At 45.5% G+C, this 15,775-nt stretch overlaps 1 protein-coding gene across 2 annotated transcripts in view; it reads left to right on the plus strand.

Annotated features, from left to right (window-relative positions):
- The window catches only part of LOC311228846 (26S proteasome complex subunit SEM1), a 111,592-nt gene extending 101,758 nt beyond the window's left edge, over positions 1–9,834 (plus strand). For both annotated transcript variants that reach the window (XM_084314800.1, XM_084314801.1), the window contains exons 3-4: positions 2,755–2,848; positions 9,637–9,834. In XM_084314800.1, coding sequence (XP_084170926.1) covers positions 2,755–2,848; positions 9,637–9,679 — 137 coding nt within the window. In that variant the 3' untranslated portion in view covers positions 9,680–9,834. The remainder of the gene's footprint in view (positions 1–2,754; positions 2,849–9,636) is intronic.
- The last annotated feature ends 5,941 nt before the right edge of the window (positions 9,835–15,775 follow it).

Consider the following 15,775-nt stretch of genomic DNA (forward strand, 5'->3'; position numbering starts at 1 on the left):
TGAGAGTTGCGCTTGTAAGGCGAAGAATGTGCATGAATAGGTCAAGAGCGTAAGTCCATGCGCATATTACGAAGGGGATAATTGATACCACCTGTAGCATAAGAATTATATAAGGCACACTCGTAGGTCAGCTGGAGATACTAAGGGGTTCCCTCCGGTTGTAAGCCAGCAGGGGGGAGGAATGTTCGGATGCAAAAGTCTGGATCAACGAAGAATCAATAAGCTCCAGCTACGGGAGGCGGTACATATACTCCCCTTGATCGGCAGACAAAAAGCAGCAGCTATAATCCAAGTATGCGGGACAGCATGGATAAAAGCTAGCCAGCCTCTTCCTAGAGACGGGCTCGAGTGATGCTCCTCGCGGGTAAATCCCACACAGCAGCGGGGTAGACGGTTCTCTGCTCCAGCAGCCACGGTACCAAAATCAATATAATCCAGCCGGAAAAGGCTCTGCATTCACCGGTGTAGATTCTCCTGTGCACGGTACTTCACATTAACTAGGTCGAACTTGACGTTATTTCACTAAGCTCTGACACTTTTACTATACTATTCGCATGCGGTTCTAAGTGCTCTATTTAGACGCAAAGTTGCTCACTTCACTTGGTCGTTGACTCGTGGTGAAGGCTTTAACGTTTGAGGGTAACTAACTAAGATTACTGCTGTATCCACCTGCGCCGTATTTATACGTAAGGTGAATAATCTAGTGCCAACCTCAGTTCTGTCTCGTATTACTGCGCAAACCTGGGCATGTTGAGACATGTCTTAGCGGTGACTTTGAACTAGACATTGGGGGTATGGCCGTGGCGCCCAGGGGGTCGCTGTCCAATAGGAGAACGAATATTATGGTCTGGCCTGTACTAGGTAAAGGGATATTCCGTGTATATGTACAAAGAATATACAAGGGATATCAGACGATATACAAATACTATACAATATATCTCAAGTAATAAATATATATATTCGGTTTAATCTGACCCTTTGTAACAAAGGTCCTATGCTAAACAATGATACGAGCTCTATTAATTAAAACCTATGAGCCATGAAGCCGATACGAATTTCCCCTCCGAGACATGACAGGGTTTAACAGAACCAGAGAATGCAGCATGTATAGCCAGGCGTCCCCTAGGTAAATTATATCACCTCTAAGTTAAGCACACTATAAATTACAGCACTTCTATATAGGTAAACCCTTCACCTCTAGGTAGAGCACATCTCACAGCACACTTTTATATGGGCAACAACCCTTAGTTTGAATGAGGTACGGTACATACACAATGCACTTAGCATAGTCACACACACACACTCTATCCGACCAGCTGGTCCATGTGAATATTTAGGGCATCGCCTCCCGCTACCAGCCAATGCTCTCGCTGTAAATCCTCCGCCACCCCTCTCTCTTGGTACGGCCTCATGCCCAATAGGACACTTTATTACAACACCTAAGTAATTCATACAGGGGACTAGGGGTCTCCAATTGGGGGGACTAATCGGGCACCGTAAAGGTCGTCTGCAGACGTAACTCAGTCACCCTCTATATGAGGCACGCAATTGTGAACATGCATATGTCCTATCACAGTGACACACGTCAAAACACCCTCCTTAAGAGGCACTCTGGAGTGTAACAGTAAGAAGCATTTTGTATGAAAGTATTCTGTACTTCTGTATGACAACTATTAAAGAAACTTGAAACTTGAAACTTGAACTGCGCGTTATACAAAGTAGATGCCTAAGCACACACACGGCCCGCTAATCACACTCTCAAATAGGCACTCATAGATAATAGATCAACTGTACACACTAATTATGGCAGACTCCCCAGGTCCTAATTACCCCTCCCTCTTGCCTCCCCTGTTCCCCTTCAATTGGTCACACAATATAAATACAACATATACCAGCCTGGGCTATATAATAAATAGGGCATATAAAGGACTAGCCAATATGCAGGTTAATTAAGGGCACGATATCATACAGACAATGTAACTAGAAAATACACAATATACCATATACAATATATATATATATACAGTAGGCCTATACAGTTATAAAAATAGATCATAATACAAAATCCTATACTAAGTGTAATGTGGACGGCTGGCTAACTTATCTTCATCGCCGGTGGATAACTCTCCACGATCGACCCCACCCCCCGGGCCCTAACAGAGTCTGGTTACTGCTTGCGTGCTCCAACCCCGATCTCTGAGTCCCACTGGCTTATCAATAGTCTCAGCGTCTCATCCCCGCACACAATCAGCAACACCTGAGTTCAATAATGAAGCCACTTGAGTCCCTGCTCCTGACGTCATTACTTCTGCCCATTCACATCACAGTAGCAACAGTTACTTACTATTGATTGATTGAAAACTTTATTTAACAGATTACAGAATGGGTACAGTACAGCTCAATACACACAATTGTTAAGGGGGTGCAGACCAGAGAAATACTTTCGTCTTGTTTACATCAGGGTCCCCCATTTTCAATTAATCATAACATACATGACATACAGATATAGACAGTACTGCTACATCTATACATTTGTGACATACATGACATACAGATATAGACAGTACTGCTACATCTATACATTTATGACATACCAGATTTACACAGTACAGTACTGTTTGTGATACAAAAAGAGTCTAAAAAAGAGAGTATACACACATTCCCCCGTTGTGTTCATTAGTTTACCCCGAGGAGTTAGTATGGTTTTGGTCAGCTAGTTGATTTCAGTATTGTTGTTGTTGTGTTCGTCTCCAGATTGGACCGGGCTGGACGAGGACGAGGACGCCCACGTGTGGGAAGACAACTGGGACGATGACAACGTGGAGGACGACTTCTCCAATCAGCTCAGGTACCGTTCGATTCAGCAGCGTCTCAAAATAAGATTCAGTTAGGAGTAACCTACGTCCTTTAGGCATGGGTAACGTTATACAAATGTGCATAGTAGTGTGTATCTGGTACTGTGTATATACCCAACCGCTATAGATACTATCTACGTCGATTGTAGTTGCAGTTCTGAATGGCCCGCTGCAAGAGGGAGGGTTCTTGTCACAGCTAAACTGCAGAAAAGGCACGATGCACATATTGGGTCAACCCCTCATTCTGGCAAAACACAGGAAAAGGCCATTTTAATTTTAATTTCGTTTAAAGTAAACGGCAGAATAACACTGGGGAGGATCTTTGTTTTAATGAACAAATAGGCTCAATTATCTTAATTGACATGGTTGTGTTCTTAAGGGCATGGATGCGTTGCTCATGGGACGGAGTTGCATCCGTGCATGTGCGTGCACACAGCAATGCGCTGCACTCGACTGATGCGCCAACTCGCTAAGTACTACTTTGCATAACAATAGCGCCGGTCGTCGGGTGTGTTCAAATATGTTCTCAGATACATTCACACAACTTGTGAATGAAATGTGTTACATTCCATTCGTAGAGGCAATTAGGCACTGTCTTTAGTCTGTGTATGCGAGGGAACATTTATGCGCATGCGCGGGAGCGGGGAGCGAGCGTGCACGTGGCGTCATTAAAACATAGTGCAACCAGTCGTCCCATGAGCAACACATGCCTGCTTATTGTAAACCCCCTACACTCGACATACTGCTGGGGGGAAAACATTGATATCTTCTTTAAAAACACGTCAGTTCATCCCTCTTATTACTAAACTCATTCATTATGAAATGAACAGACATGAATATACTATGCTGTATCTTGGTGATGCTGAGTTGGGGAAAGTAGGGCTGACCTTTGATTTTTTTTTTTTTTAATTCGAAGCTTCGGGGCCGAGATTCGATTTTAATTCGAAGCTTCGAGATAAAAAAAAAAAAAAAAATTAAATATATATTTTCTTTTTTAATAAAAAATATTTTTTTATGTTGTGGGACTTGTACAGCACTTTGTTCAACTTTGTCAGTGCTGTAAAGTGTAAACCTTTTTAAATCTTAGACAAACGAAACACTTTGCTTTCATGAAATATTGTAAGCCGTCATTTGAGGCTTTATTTTCATATTCGAATCCCATGCCCATCGAACGAAGCTTCGAAGTATTTAAGACAACCCTAGAAAGTATATAATGTGCCGACATGCACAGAACGGCTTGCATCCTGGTGGAGATGGACAAGAGCATGTTTTAAACAGTGTGTATTGCCAAAAGAAATGCCTGCTGTGCAGACCGAGGTCTTGTTTGGCGGCTTGAGATTAAAGGCGTCCTGTGGAGGTCTGGGTCTGGGGGGTCTGAATTCATATACAATCACATTTATTTTGGATTTATTATAATGGGGTTTTGTCGGTTCAAGCTTATTCAAATTTTACGTTTGGGATGATGGGTTCCCTCAGACAAAGGGAACCAACAGTTGTGATTGGAGGATCAAGAGGGCGGGTCTTGATATGGGTCCATTGACGGTGCACCCTGGCTTGCCCCATGTTGAGGTCAGAATGTTCCAATATTTAAAATATACAGAACTTGTGTATGTAATGTGTTAGGGCTGGGAATCACCAGAGGCCTCACGATACTAAATATATTGCGAAATGCTGAGTATTGCGATATTAATATTGCGATATATTGCGATTTATTACCTTTTTTCAACTGCAAAGTAAAACTTTGTCAACATGTTTTATCCTCTAAAATAAAGTTCAGTCTGTTCATCTCACTTCATCTTTATTGCAGAACATGATATTTTCTCAAGCAGACGGATGTAAACACTGTAATCTGTGTTGCATGTACCTGACAAACTGAACTGTTTGTATTACAGTCATATTCCAACTTAACTGAATGCACACGTGTGTGTGTGTGGACTACTGTACTATTACAGGTATTGAAATGAACAATGCAACTTCCTTATATAAAAAAATTAAAAAAAAAAGATTTATGAATAATTAAATGTCGATACTTGCCGCCCTTGTATCGATACAGTATCGTCACGCAAAGTATCGCGATACGTATCGATCGCCCCACCCCTATTATGTATGCAAGGCACGGCTATCTAATGGGCTGGAGGGTAAGGCCTTTTAGATTAAAGGGAAACTCCACCCTAAAATCAAATTATTCACACTTAACCCTTTCACTGCCACACGACAGCTGGTTAACCCTTTCACTGTGACAATACAGAAGGTTAGCCCTTTACTATCACACAACCGACGGCGATATCCGCGGAGCTAATGATGGAGCATTGCCGTCGGTTGTGTGATAGTAAAGGGTTAACGAATATGAATATGTGTTAATATGTTAATGAATATGAAAAGTCTCTCCTCAAGCTGAAATATATAGAGACAAGATGAAGAGATAAATCCCGGAGCTATGGAACTAAAACTAAACCGTTCACATGATGATTTTTACTGTTCTGATGCAGAGCTGTAAGCCCTCCATTTAAATACAACTTAATTTGGATGCAGCTCAAACAAAAATTCTATGAGCCCACACAAATATCTTGGGAACGGTACAATGTAAATTCAGATTTTTCCTTCCAGTAATCTTTCAGGGAACCTGTGGTAGAATGGGCATAGGCAATAGTGTGGGTTTCTCGGAATAATAATCGTATAACTAGTGGTCGACCCATATGGATTTTTTGATTTGACAATGCTGATACCAATATTTAGAGAGCAGGGCAGCCAATAGAATGATTTATAAATGTTTTGCATTTGATAGAATACCACATTTTAATAACAGCAAACGAGACGCAGAATGAATAAGAAATGAGACGCAGAATGCGTTGGATCTTAAGTTCACTGATTGCTATATTAGCTAGCTTAGCTCAGGGGTTCCCAAACTTTTCAGGCCGCGACCCCCACTATTATAGGAGGTAAAAAAATAATAGAATTTTATTTAAATTTTTTATAAATGGAAATGTATGGTTGAAACATGCAAACGTTCAAACGCACACACACTAATAAGCATTGGAGGCTTTTAACCAGGGCCGGACTGGGGAAATCATTCAGGCCAGGAAATATAGTGCAAAATATAGCCCCAGTCAGGCCACTTTTTAAGCGGGGGGTCCCCCACCAGGAAACTTTTTGTTACAAAGACTTAATTTCCTGCATTCTGGTGCAGGCATTTTTTCTATTTGTACCCTTTAAATGCCAGTGTTTGTGATGGCATCGCAAATTATTGTTAAAAAACAGGCTAGCATATGTATGATTAGCAACAACACTGATTTTGATGGATTTTCTGTTTTTTTGTAATGTCAGATTGAAAAAAATACAATCTTTTATTCAACTTCAGCCCTGATCATAACACCACATATTCATTTTATAATTGTGATGCAAAAAAATTGTGATTTTAAAATCAAACGTATTCAAGTAGGGCTGACCTTCAAAGCTTTTTTTGGCAATCGAAGCTTCGGGGCCAAGCTTCGATTTTAATTCGAAGCTTCGAGAAAAGAAAAAAAAAAGCAAATTTTTTAAATTATATATATATATATATATTTTTTTTATCTTATGTTGTGCGACTTGTACAGCACTTTTTTTTAAACGTTGTTGTTTTTAAATGTGCTCTAAAAATAAAGTGGATTGGATTAATTAAGTAGCCCCTTAAGGTTTCACTCGGCTGCCCTGCCTGGGTGCAGTGGGGCTGCTCTCACAGCCAACGACATGACATTACATAATTATGTTGCAACCTTCGTCTATCAAGCAAACAATTATATAAATATTTATATGTAGTTGATGGAGACAAAGGCAGAATTCGACTTAATTAACACTTTGAGCGCCACGCCTGGTTTTCCGTTTTACCGGCTGAATGCCACCATCGGCGCCAATGTTAACGTTAATATCGCCTAATCTATGTTTTAAGTTATGGCTATGTGTCTAATCTGCCCATCGCATTATCAAAGACTATTTTCCAGTCAGTGCTGTCAAGGCAGATTGTTTTTTTATCGCGTCGTTTCCGTTTCAGAGCAGTTAGAAAAGCCCCTGTTTTGATATAAAAAACAGCTCATTCTGGAGCATTCTATGAAAATCGTCTTTTAGTGGAATATTCCACAACGTCCTAAATGACTAAATGTAAATGTAAAACGTTGATATTCGTCTGCCTTTTTATGAATCGTTTTCAAATAAACGCTAGATGATCAATATTATACGTGCACGCAAGCACATTACGGCCGCTCACAGATAATCGCTCCGTTGATTTCCTCACAGACTTTTACAGTGAAACCGAAAGAAGACATTTCACAAAACAGCTTATAACTTCATCAAACTTACTCTGATTATCCTAACACTGATAACATAGAGTCCTTACCTGACATCAGATGGTATCCAACTGGTATATTCCAATTCCTGATCACCATTCGAAAAAATCGATACGTGTATGGATCCAACGCGATACTGTAGATCTCCATGATCCGCGGGGATCTGAGGATCCGGAATGAACTCTGGTAACCCCGGCTGGATCAGTGAACTGGAAAATGTGGAGTACCGGATTTTTTTCCCCATTCATTTTAATTGAGTCCATTCCAAAATCACTTATGTCATCTGGGAGACGACAGGGGGCGCTTTTTTCCACAGTGGTCGCCGGCGCCGCTCGGCTATACTCAGGTAGGCTCGGGTGATGCAATATTTTTTCAGATCGCTAAAAAAAAAAAAAAAAAAAAAAAATCCGAGAAATCTCGTGAGTGGCTAGCAACCACCTATAAAAAAAACCCGAGAAATCTCGTGAGTGGCACTCAAAGTGTTAAGCACGTTTTATTAAGAAATATTTTTATATGGGTCGGGACACTTTAAAAAAGCAGCACAATGAACACAAATCTGTCCCACAGTCTTAAATAACAAACAGCATTGCTTCGCTTCTTCATCGACATGTCTGCTGCACATGTCCTTGTTGTTTTCAACACGGATAATCTCCACGTGCTTGTTGTAGAGAGGTGGAGTCGAGGCGCCGCTTACTTTCGTTTCATTGGAATGGAGGCGCAAGATTTTGGAGGCAAAAAAATAAATCAAAAATATTATTAAACAAAATTAATATATATGTTCGAAGCTTGTGCCATTGAACGAAGCTTCGAAGTATTTAAGACAGCCCTATATTCAAGTATTAACATCACTAAATGTCACAAAAGCATGTAGAATGTATATTATCATCAATACGTTAGTTTAGCAATAGGTTAAAAGTGCCATTAGATAGTTTTAAGTTTTCGATTTACTGAAGTCTATTGCGAGACGTGACCATTTTGGAAATTTTGAACCATGGGAATTTTAGTTTTTTGCTGCCATTTTTTGGAGGGCATCTATAGCTGCGGATCAGCGTTTCACTGTGCTAGTGAAAGTCCTGTTCAACCTCCCTTTCTGCATTGGCCTCATGCTTCATGGCCTCTCCTAGCCCCTTTCGTGACTGTGATACACAGAGTGAATCCAGTCACTTCCTAGCCCATTGCAAACCAACCTATGTTGACCATGAAGGACTGGTTCTGGCCAAACCGTTCGTTATACAAGTATCACAGAGACATTCCAAAGGTACTCACAGTTGCATGAGGGTTTCGGACAACAATACGTGATGGTTTAAAAGCTTGACGTTGCTAATAAACATTTTAAATATTTTTCATAAGCTGGTCAACACTGCATTATTTCCGGCGTTGGGTGCATGATGCGCATGCACTGTGATCACAGGCGCACCAGGCAACCAAATACAGAAATTAAGCCGTTTTGAGCAGTGTTGACCAGTTTATAAAAAATATTTAAAATGTTTATTAGCAACGCCGAGCTTTCAAACCATCGCGTTTTTTTTGTCGGAAACCCTCGTGCAACTGTGAGTACCTTTGGAATGTCTCTGTGATACGGTTCGGGCAGAACCAGTCCTTCATGGTCAACATAGGTTGGTTTGCAATGGGCTAGGAAGTGACTGGATTCACTCGGTGCATCACAGTCACGAAAGGGGCGGGGCCTCTCCATAGATACTGCCACTGCTGCTGTCAGTCACTGGTCACCAGAGCCTCCTAGTCTTACCCCCAACTTTCAAACCGGCACCGTCTGCATTTCTTCCAAAATGCCAAAAAGGGGTATTAAAGAACCCCAAACTGACTGTTCAGTGACACTCGAATCCCTCATTCAGCAGCATTTTCCATTGTCGTGTTACTCTGGAGCCATTTTGTTCCGATTCCTCACCACCACAGGCGTCCAAACACCTAGAGAATAACAAACGAGTGGCTCGGGAACCCTAATATCCTTATCCTCGGCGCCCCGCTACCCCCCCCCCCCCCCCCCCCCCCGGCAGTAGAACGGCCTTTCCGAGGCGTGCAGCGCTTTATCAGGCATCAGAATGATCAGCCTCTGTTTTCACGCTCACTGTTTACACTCACACTTATTGAATAATCAATAACTGATGGATGAGTAGCCGCTGCTGTTTTCTCCATCGGAGCGACGCGCGCTCCGGGCGATTACGCACCTATTGTTTTATTCAGACCCATTATGATCGCCGTGCCGCTATTAAGTCGTTCCTGGAGAGATATCATTCATTACTCCGGAAAGGGACAACGTGCTGCAAATCATCCAATCCATAAACACATGCATTACGCAATGTATATTGTTTCACTCCGGTCTCCTTTAATGGTTCTCCTCAATCAATAGCGGAGGGTCCTCTCTCTCACGCCTCGGCCGCCGCCCGACTGTAATCATCTCCGCTGACGTGGCTCTCTCTCGTTTTCTCTCCTCTTCCCCGCAGAGCGGAGCTCGAGAAGCATGGTTACAAGATGGAGACGTCGTAGCAGCGCTCTGCCGCCCGCCCGCAGCCGCTGGATAACGGGACGCTTCACGTTTAGAATATCATCGGCTACCTTCTTCACGCACAGAGATCCCGGAGGATGCTGATATTACGTTGTTGTTTTTTTTCTGTAAGAAAATGTGGAGTAAAGTGTTTGAAGAAAACAGGCTGTTGTTTTGAGTGTTTCTTTGTTGTCAGGACCCACTGCGCCAGTTTCATGTGTCTGTCTTGTTAATGTGGGTCGAGATGATTGGAGGTTGGTTTTGTTCTCGGTGGTCATCGGAACAAACGTTAACTTAACACTAATGCTAAATGGAAGGTAGTCATGACATGTTTTGATAATTCTCACTCAGTTTACCTTGAATTAACAACACTTTAAAGGACCACACTGGTCTAAAGATGAGTTTTAGCCTGTTTACGGGCTACACATTTCTTTTGCTTTGTTTATTTTTATTTTTTAAATGTGTGATAAACCACATAATTATATAGAAGAAACCTGCCCTCAATGATCTCCTGATCATGCTAACAAATGGGTCTCTATCTATCTCTCCCTCTCTTTATCTCCCTCCCCCCCTCTATCTCTGTCTCTCCCCCTCTCTCTATCTCCCTCCCCCCTCTCTATCTCTCTGTCTCTCCCCCTCTCTGTCTCTCTATCTCCCCCCCCCCCCCCCCCCTCTCTGCTCGTGTTCACTTCCTCTATGCTGATGAACTCATCACGTTGCATCTTCCTGGTATCGATCGCACGCTTCGATTTACATTTTGGTAAATTGCCAGAGAACCAAATCATTCTTTCATTGTTCCACCCGCTGGACTCCTTTCAGACCAGATTAAAGAGAAAACAAACTGATCCTTATTAATGGACGAAAACAATTTAATATTGTATGTGTAGTTTTAGCACATGTGCGCGTCTGATAGGTTGAGTCTGGCCGAAATGGCCATTTAAAATTCGGTTCTTTTTTTCCTGTTGCGACCATTGATGTGCTCTGACTTCACAGCCAGCACGCCACTTAACGTTAGGTTATGACTATAACCAAGTTCTGTTAGTATAGCGACGCTCGGCATCGCTCTCTGCACTATCTCGCATACGTGCACGCGCACTGAATAAAGACCACAATGTACCTTTAATCCCAATATTTGTCTGACCACACCCCTATCAGCTTACCCATATAAGCAGGGGTGGGGCCACCCACTCTCCTCCTTCCCAAGCTTTCGCCACAAGGCGAGGTCAAAGGCTGCAGCGGCGTCGGATGCCGAGCGTCGCTATACTAACAGAACTTGGTTATAGTCATAACCTAACGTTCTGTATCGTATCGCTCTCGCTCGGCATCGCTCTCTGCACAAGGGAGGCCGAGCGAGAGCCAACGGCCGACAAATACACCCCGCTGACAGCCCCCCACAAACCATCAGAACAGGGAGGGCCGAGCCCCCCCGACCCACCCTAATGGCGGGCACCCCCCCTATTAGGGGCTTCACGGGAGGGCGACGGACCCGACCGTGCGAAGAGGCACTCAAGCAACTCAACGCACAGGGTGAGCAGACCGTGGCTTGACCCCACGACTACACACACGCACAACCCGCATGCCACCCGGGAACGAACGGAGGAACAACCTCGTTACTGCCCCCAGAATCACGGGGTCAAGGGCAAACCCAACCCCGTGGCAAGGCCGTAGCAGCGGAGCACGAAGGAAGACCCAGACCCACCAAAAGGACTGGACTCCCTAGAATGGGGGCCCGGAGAAGTCCATGATGCCAGCATCAAGACCCCACCAGGTGGGCACGTAGTGCCCCGCCCCCCACATCGCCAGCGTATTCGGACAAAGGCCCCTCAGTTACTGCACCTGGTATTCCCAGGCGGAATCCCATCCAAGTACTAACCAGGCCAGAACCTGCTTAGCTTCCGAGATCGGACGAGATCGGGCGTGTTCAGGTTGGAATGGCCGTAAGCCGAGCGGGCCCCGTCCCCCCAATAGTACACCGCCTGGCACACTGACCCTGCAGAACAGGCAGTCAGCATGGCCGTAAGCACACAAAAAAAGGTTAACCAACGGAAGCAGGCAGCGCACCGGGGAAAAACCAGGCAACAGGCTGTTAACCCTAGCCTGGAGACTGCGGACGAGACAGGCGCCAGAGGGGACAGCTGAACACAGCCGCCCCGGCGGAAGGAGCGTAAGCTGGCGGTGTTGCATGACCAAGCCTCCATTTAAAAACCCCCACCCAGAGGGGTCGAGGCAGAGAAGGCTGACACGATTGGCAGACGTCATGAACGTGCAGGGGCACCCTCAAACGGTGAACCCGGGAGTTGACACTGCTCCAACACACCAGGGAATCAACCACCTCGGTGTTACCCAATGCGGTGGTTGTTCCTATAACCCCTCAAGAAAAAACTCCAAAACACACCTGCGGGTATACACCGGCTATACCGCAGTACAAGCGTTTCAGTTTCCAAAAAGGGTTAACCCAGGCCTACGGGTCGCAAACATCACTTCGGACCGGGCCTGGCGGTACGGGAAGCACAGGGTCACCAGAGGAGGTCAAAAAACCACCCCCACAGGCCCCTCTTCGCCATGCGTGAGAGAGGAGCGAAAAATAATGGAGAACCAGCCCCTAAGCACACCGTACCTGGTATTCCCCGGCGGTCTCCCAACCAAGTACTAACCAGGACCAACCTGTGTAGCGGCCGAGATCCGACGAGATCGAGCGCGTACAGAATGGCATGGCTGTAAGCCATGACGACAGTGCTGAGTAAAAACATACCCAACCAGGGTCTCCATAGCGCTTAACCCTGTGACACCCAGACCGACCTGGCATTTTTCCCCCTGAAAAAAACCCAAGTCCCTCAGGGTACCAGAACAGCAGATCTGCATCCCCGGCGGACAACGGGTTCAACTGATCTGGACCAGCGTGACCAGAACCAGTCCCGTGCCCTAACCACGCCGACATGCCTACTCCAGGAGAAGGGCAGATATGCGTGTTGATCTTAACATGAAAAGAAGGCGCCACCCAGACGTTCGGACGAACCGCGCCTGGTGGCCCACCCCAAGGGCGTGAGACCCCACCACATATGTTCAGATCCATCCCGTCATCATCCCCCAGACATGAACGAGAATCCGTCGACAACCCACCCAGGTCATGGGATGTGGTCGTCGGAAGAGGAAAAACCCCCATCTCAGTTGCTTTATAAAAACGCTGTTTCAACCACAAGCAACCAAGGCGTGCCAGTCAATCGCCTGTTTACAGCGAGCTAGCACTATACGTGCGTCGGGACACACCCCCATCAACGAACAGGCTAATTAGACCTGTCATTGAATCCCCAAGGCGCCCAGGGGAACGACAAGAGGGGTGTGACACTCCCTAACTCCAACACTTCTGGAATAGAAAGAAGGAAGCATCAACAGTATGTATCCCAGTCTACACAGCCGGGGTAAAAAATTTTCACATTTTTACATCCCACCACCCTCCCATAGGAAAGAGACGGGGATCCCCAGAGAGACTTCCCACGCGAGCTGTACAGATTGAAAAGAATATATTGCACCTTGAGCCATGTAAAAAACTGGTTTTAGGGCCTCCGGGGAAGAGGCACTGAACCCATACACACTCAATAAACGAATTGAATCGAATATACATACAATAGAAAAGGACCCTTCTAGAGGGTCCACTCACTTTGACAATCTGAGGAGGAAGGCTCTGTACTCTGATGGAGGCTTCCTCACATGGAAGAAGGAGTCCGAACTCACAGAAGGCCTGAATAGGTGCTTGGTGAGGAGGAGCCCTGACCACCCCCCCTGAAAACAGATCCATCACATGGACCTGAACAGCACACGGAAGTCCTACCAACAGAGACGCGCACGGTGACGTACTCTATGGCGGGGGAATTCCTGCGGTGCACACGCCCAATATACCAGGCCGTGGGACCAGGAACTCCCTCCCCCCCCCCCCCCCCCCCCCCGTAACGTGCCGAACCGCCACGTGACGGGAACCTTGAAGGACAGGGGGTGTACCCCTGACCGACAGAACAATGGGGAGAGGAAAGGTTACCAGTTCACCCCTTTACGACCCCACACCCATGATACGATGTAACGACAAAAAGAGAATATGACACCGTCATAGTCAGCTCTATGAAGCGTTTCACAGCTCCACACAGCGCATGAGCTAACCTGCTATCTGATTTTTACTAAGGAAAAACACAGAATAGAGAGGGCTCTAAGAACCCCGGTCCAACATACACATGTGCTTCTGTGGCCAGTACAACCCAGTTGTAGGTCACATGACACACACAACCCATCATCACCTACAAAAAATGGCAAAAACACTCAACAGAGGAACGCCGTTTTTCTCACAATGAGAGAATACATCATTCTTGATTAGTATCGACCACAGGCCTTGCTAAGCACACATGACAGCAACCAAACCAATTTCCCTTTAGGAAATAAGTTTCTCCAGCAGATTTAGCACAACCTCAGCAATCAAGCTAAGAGTTACATCGTATCCCTACCACACAAAAGACACAATTAATGCACAACATGTCTGATAGGAGGATGAAAAAGTCCCCAGGGAACCGGGGGGGAAACACAATCCTCCTATTTTACCCTCAAGACGGCCAGTTAAAACAGGAAAACCTGTTAATGTGTGAACACACTGTTCATTGTCATTACAGTCTGAGAAAGAACATTCTTTTACTCACTTGTCACCAAGCATAGCTTCATAGGTTAGTTACCTTAGTTGTGAGCATATAAACACCATGATGTTTCTCACACAACAACCAGATCCGATTTGCACGGAGAAGCTAACTGCCAGTGACAAAAAACAGCTCACACATAACCCGCAACGTATCCTAAATGCATTGCAACAACACACGTTTTGGGAAAAAACACCGTTATTCACAATACATTTAGCAAAGTAAAACCAGAAGACGTGTTATGAGGTCTGGTCAACCCCGTACCTACCCGGAACGCAGATCAGCGAAGTGCAGTCACAGACACCGTAGGAACACAGTCGCTCCTGTGTTGTCCGAACTGGGTAGCGTCACCGCCCCAACCCGTACTACAGTCCCCCGTTGATGCAACCTTGCCGTCCAGGCTCAGGGCAGGGTCGACGAAACATCCCCTGTCAAGGATGACGTCGCGGTCAAGAGTGTAAAACATGTTAAAATCAAAGCACGTTCAACAGCTAACGACGCACGCGATCAGAAGCGAGCTCACGGCGGCGCGCGAGAAGCTAAGCTACCCCGCGCCAGCCATGGCCCATATCAGCAAGCTAACGTTACCTAGCGACCACGACATGCTAGCCCCGCAGCTAACAGCTGACTGGCTAATAGTAGGCCCTAAGCAGGCCATGCAGCGATCCAGCAGGCTAACGCAGCAGTTAACAGCTGACTGGCTAACCGTAAGCTATGAACATGTAAACAATGACATAACACTCACCCAGACAGGCCGCCGTTCTGAACCTCTCCTCACTTTTTAAGAGAAAAGAGAAAACAAGATGTCAACACCGCTTCACAACGGTGACTTTACCACATCCGACGGAATCAGCACAGTACCAACTGGCCTGTGTAGCTGACTTTGAACATGAATCTGCCGCTATCGCACATTACATGCACATATCCCCTCGTGAAGGAATACTCTCATTTGGATATGAAAGATGGGGCCTTAACACGGTGACAGAGAGAATCCACTCGTCCAGAACACACAGGGATCACCAGTGTCAATGGTCGCGGCCCACTAGTTAAAACTATAATGGTCTTCAGACCAAGGTCTTCTGTCGCCTAGGTGGCTAAACAAAGGACCCTAGCCTGGGGCCGGTTTCCATAAACTTTGTCAAGTAGCCCCCATAGCACTAACAGACAAGTGGAGCCCGCCAGCAAACACTACTCACCCAACCTGGAACGCACCGCTTCTCACAACAGCGGCATGTCCGACAGTTCAGCTGTGGCCTGACAGGTTTCACCCCAACAAACACAGCAAGGAACTGCAGTTGAGAAGCATGCAGCGGCGTGCTCCCAATACGAAAACCGGTGGAGGGTTTTTAGAATGATCATCATCTTCCAGACACTCCAGTACGAAGACAATATCGCCGTATTTTCTCGAAAATAGTGAGAGAGAAA

Source organism: Notolepis coatsorum (assembly GCF_963971535.1).
Source record: "Notolepis coatsorum genome assembly, chromosome: 5".
Taxonomy (NCBI): Eukaryota; Metazoa; Chordata; class Actinopteri; order Aulopiformes; family Paralepididae; genus Notolepis; species Notolepis coatsorum.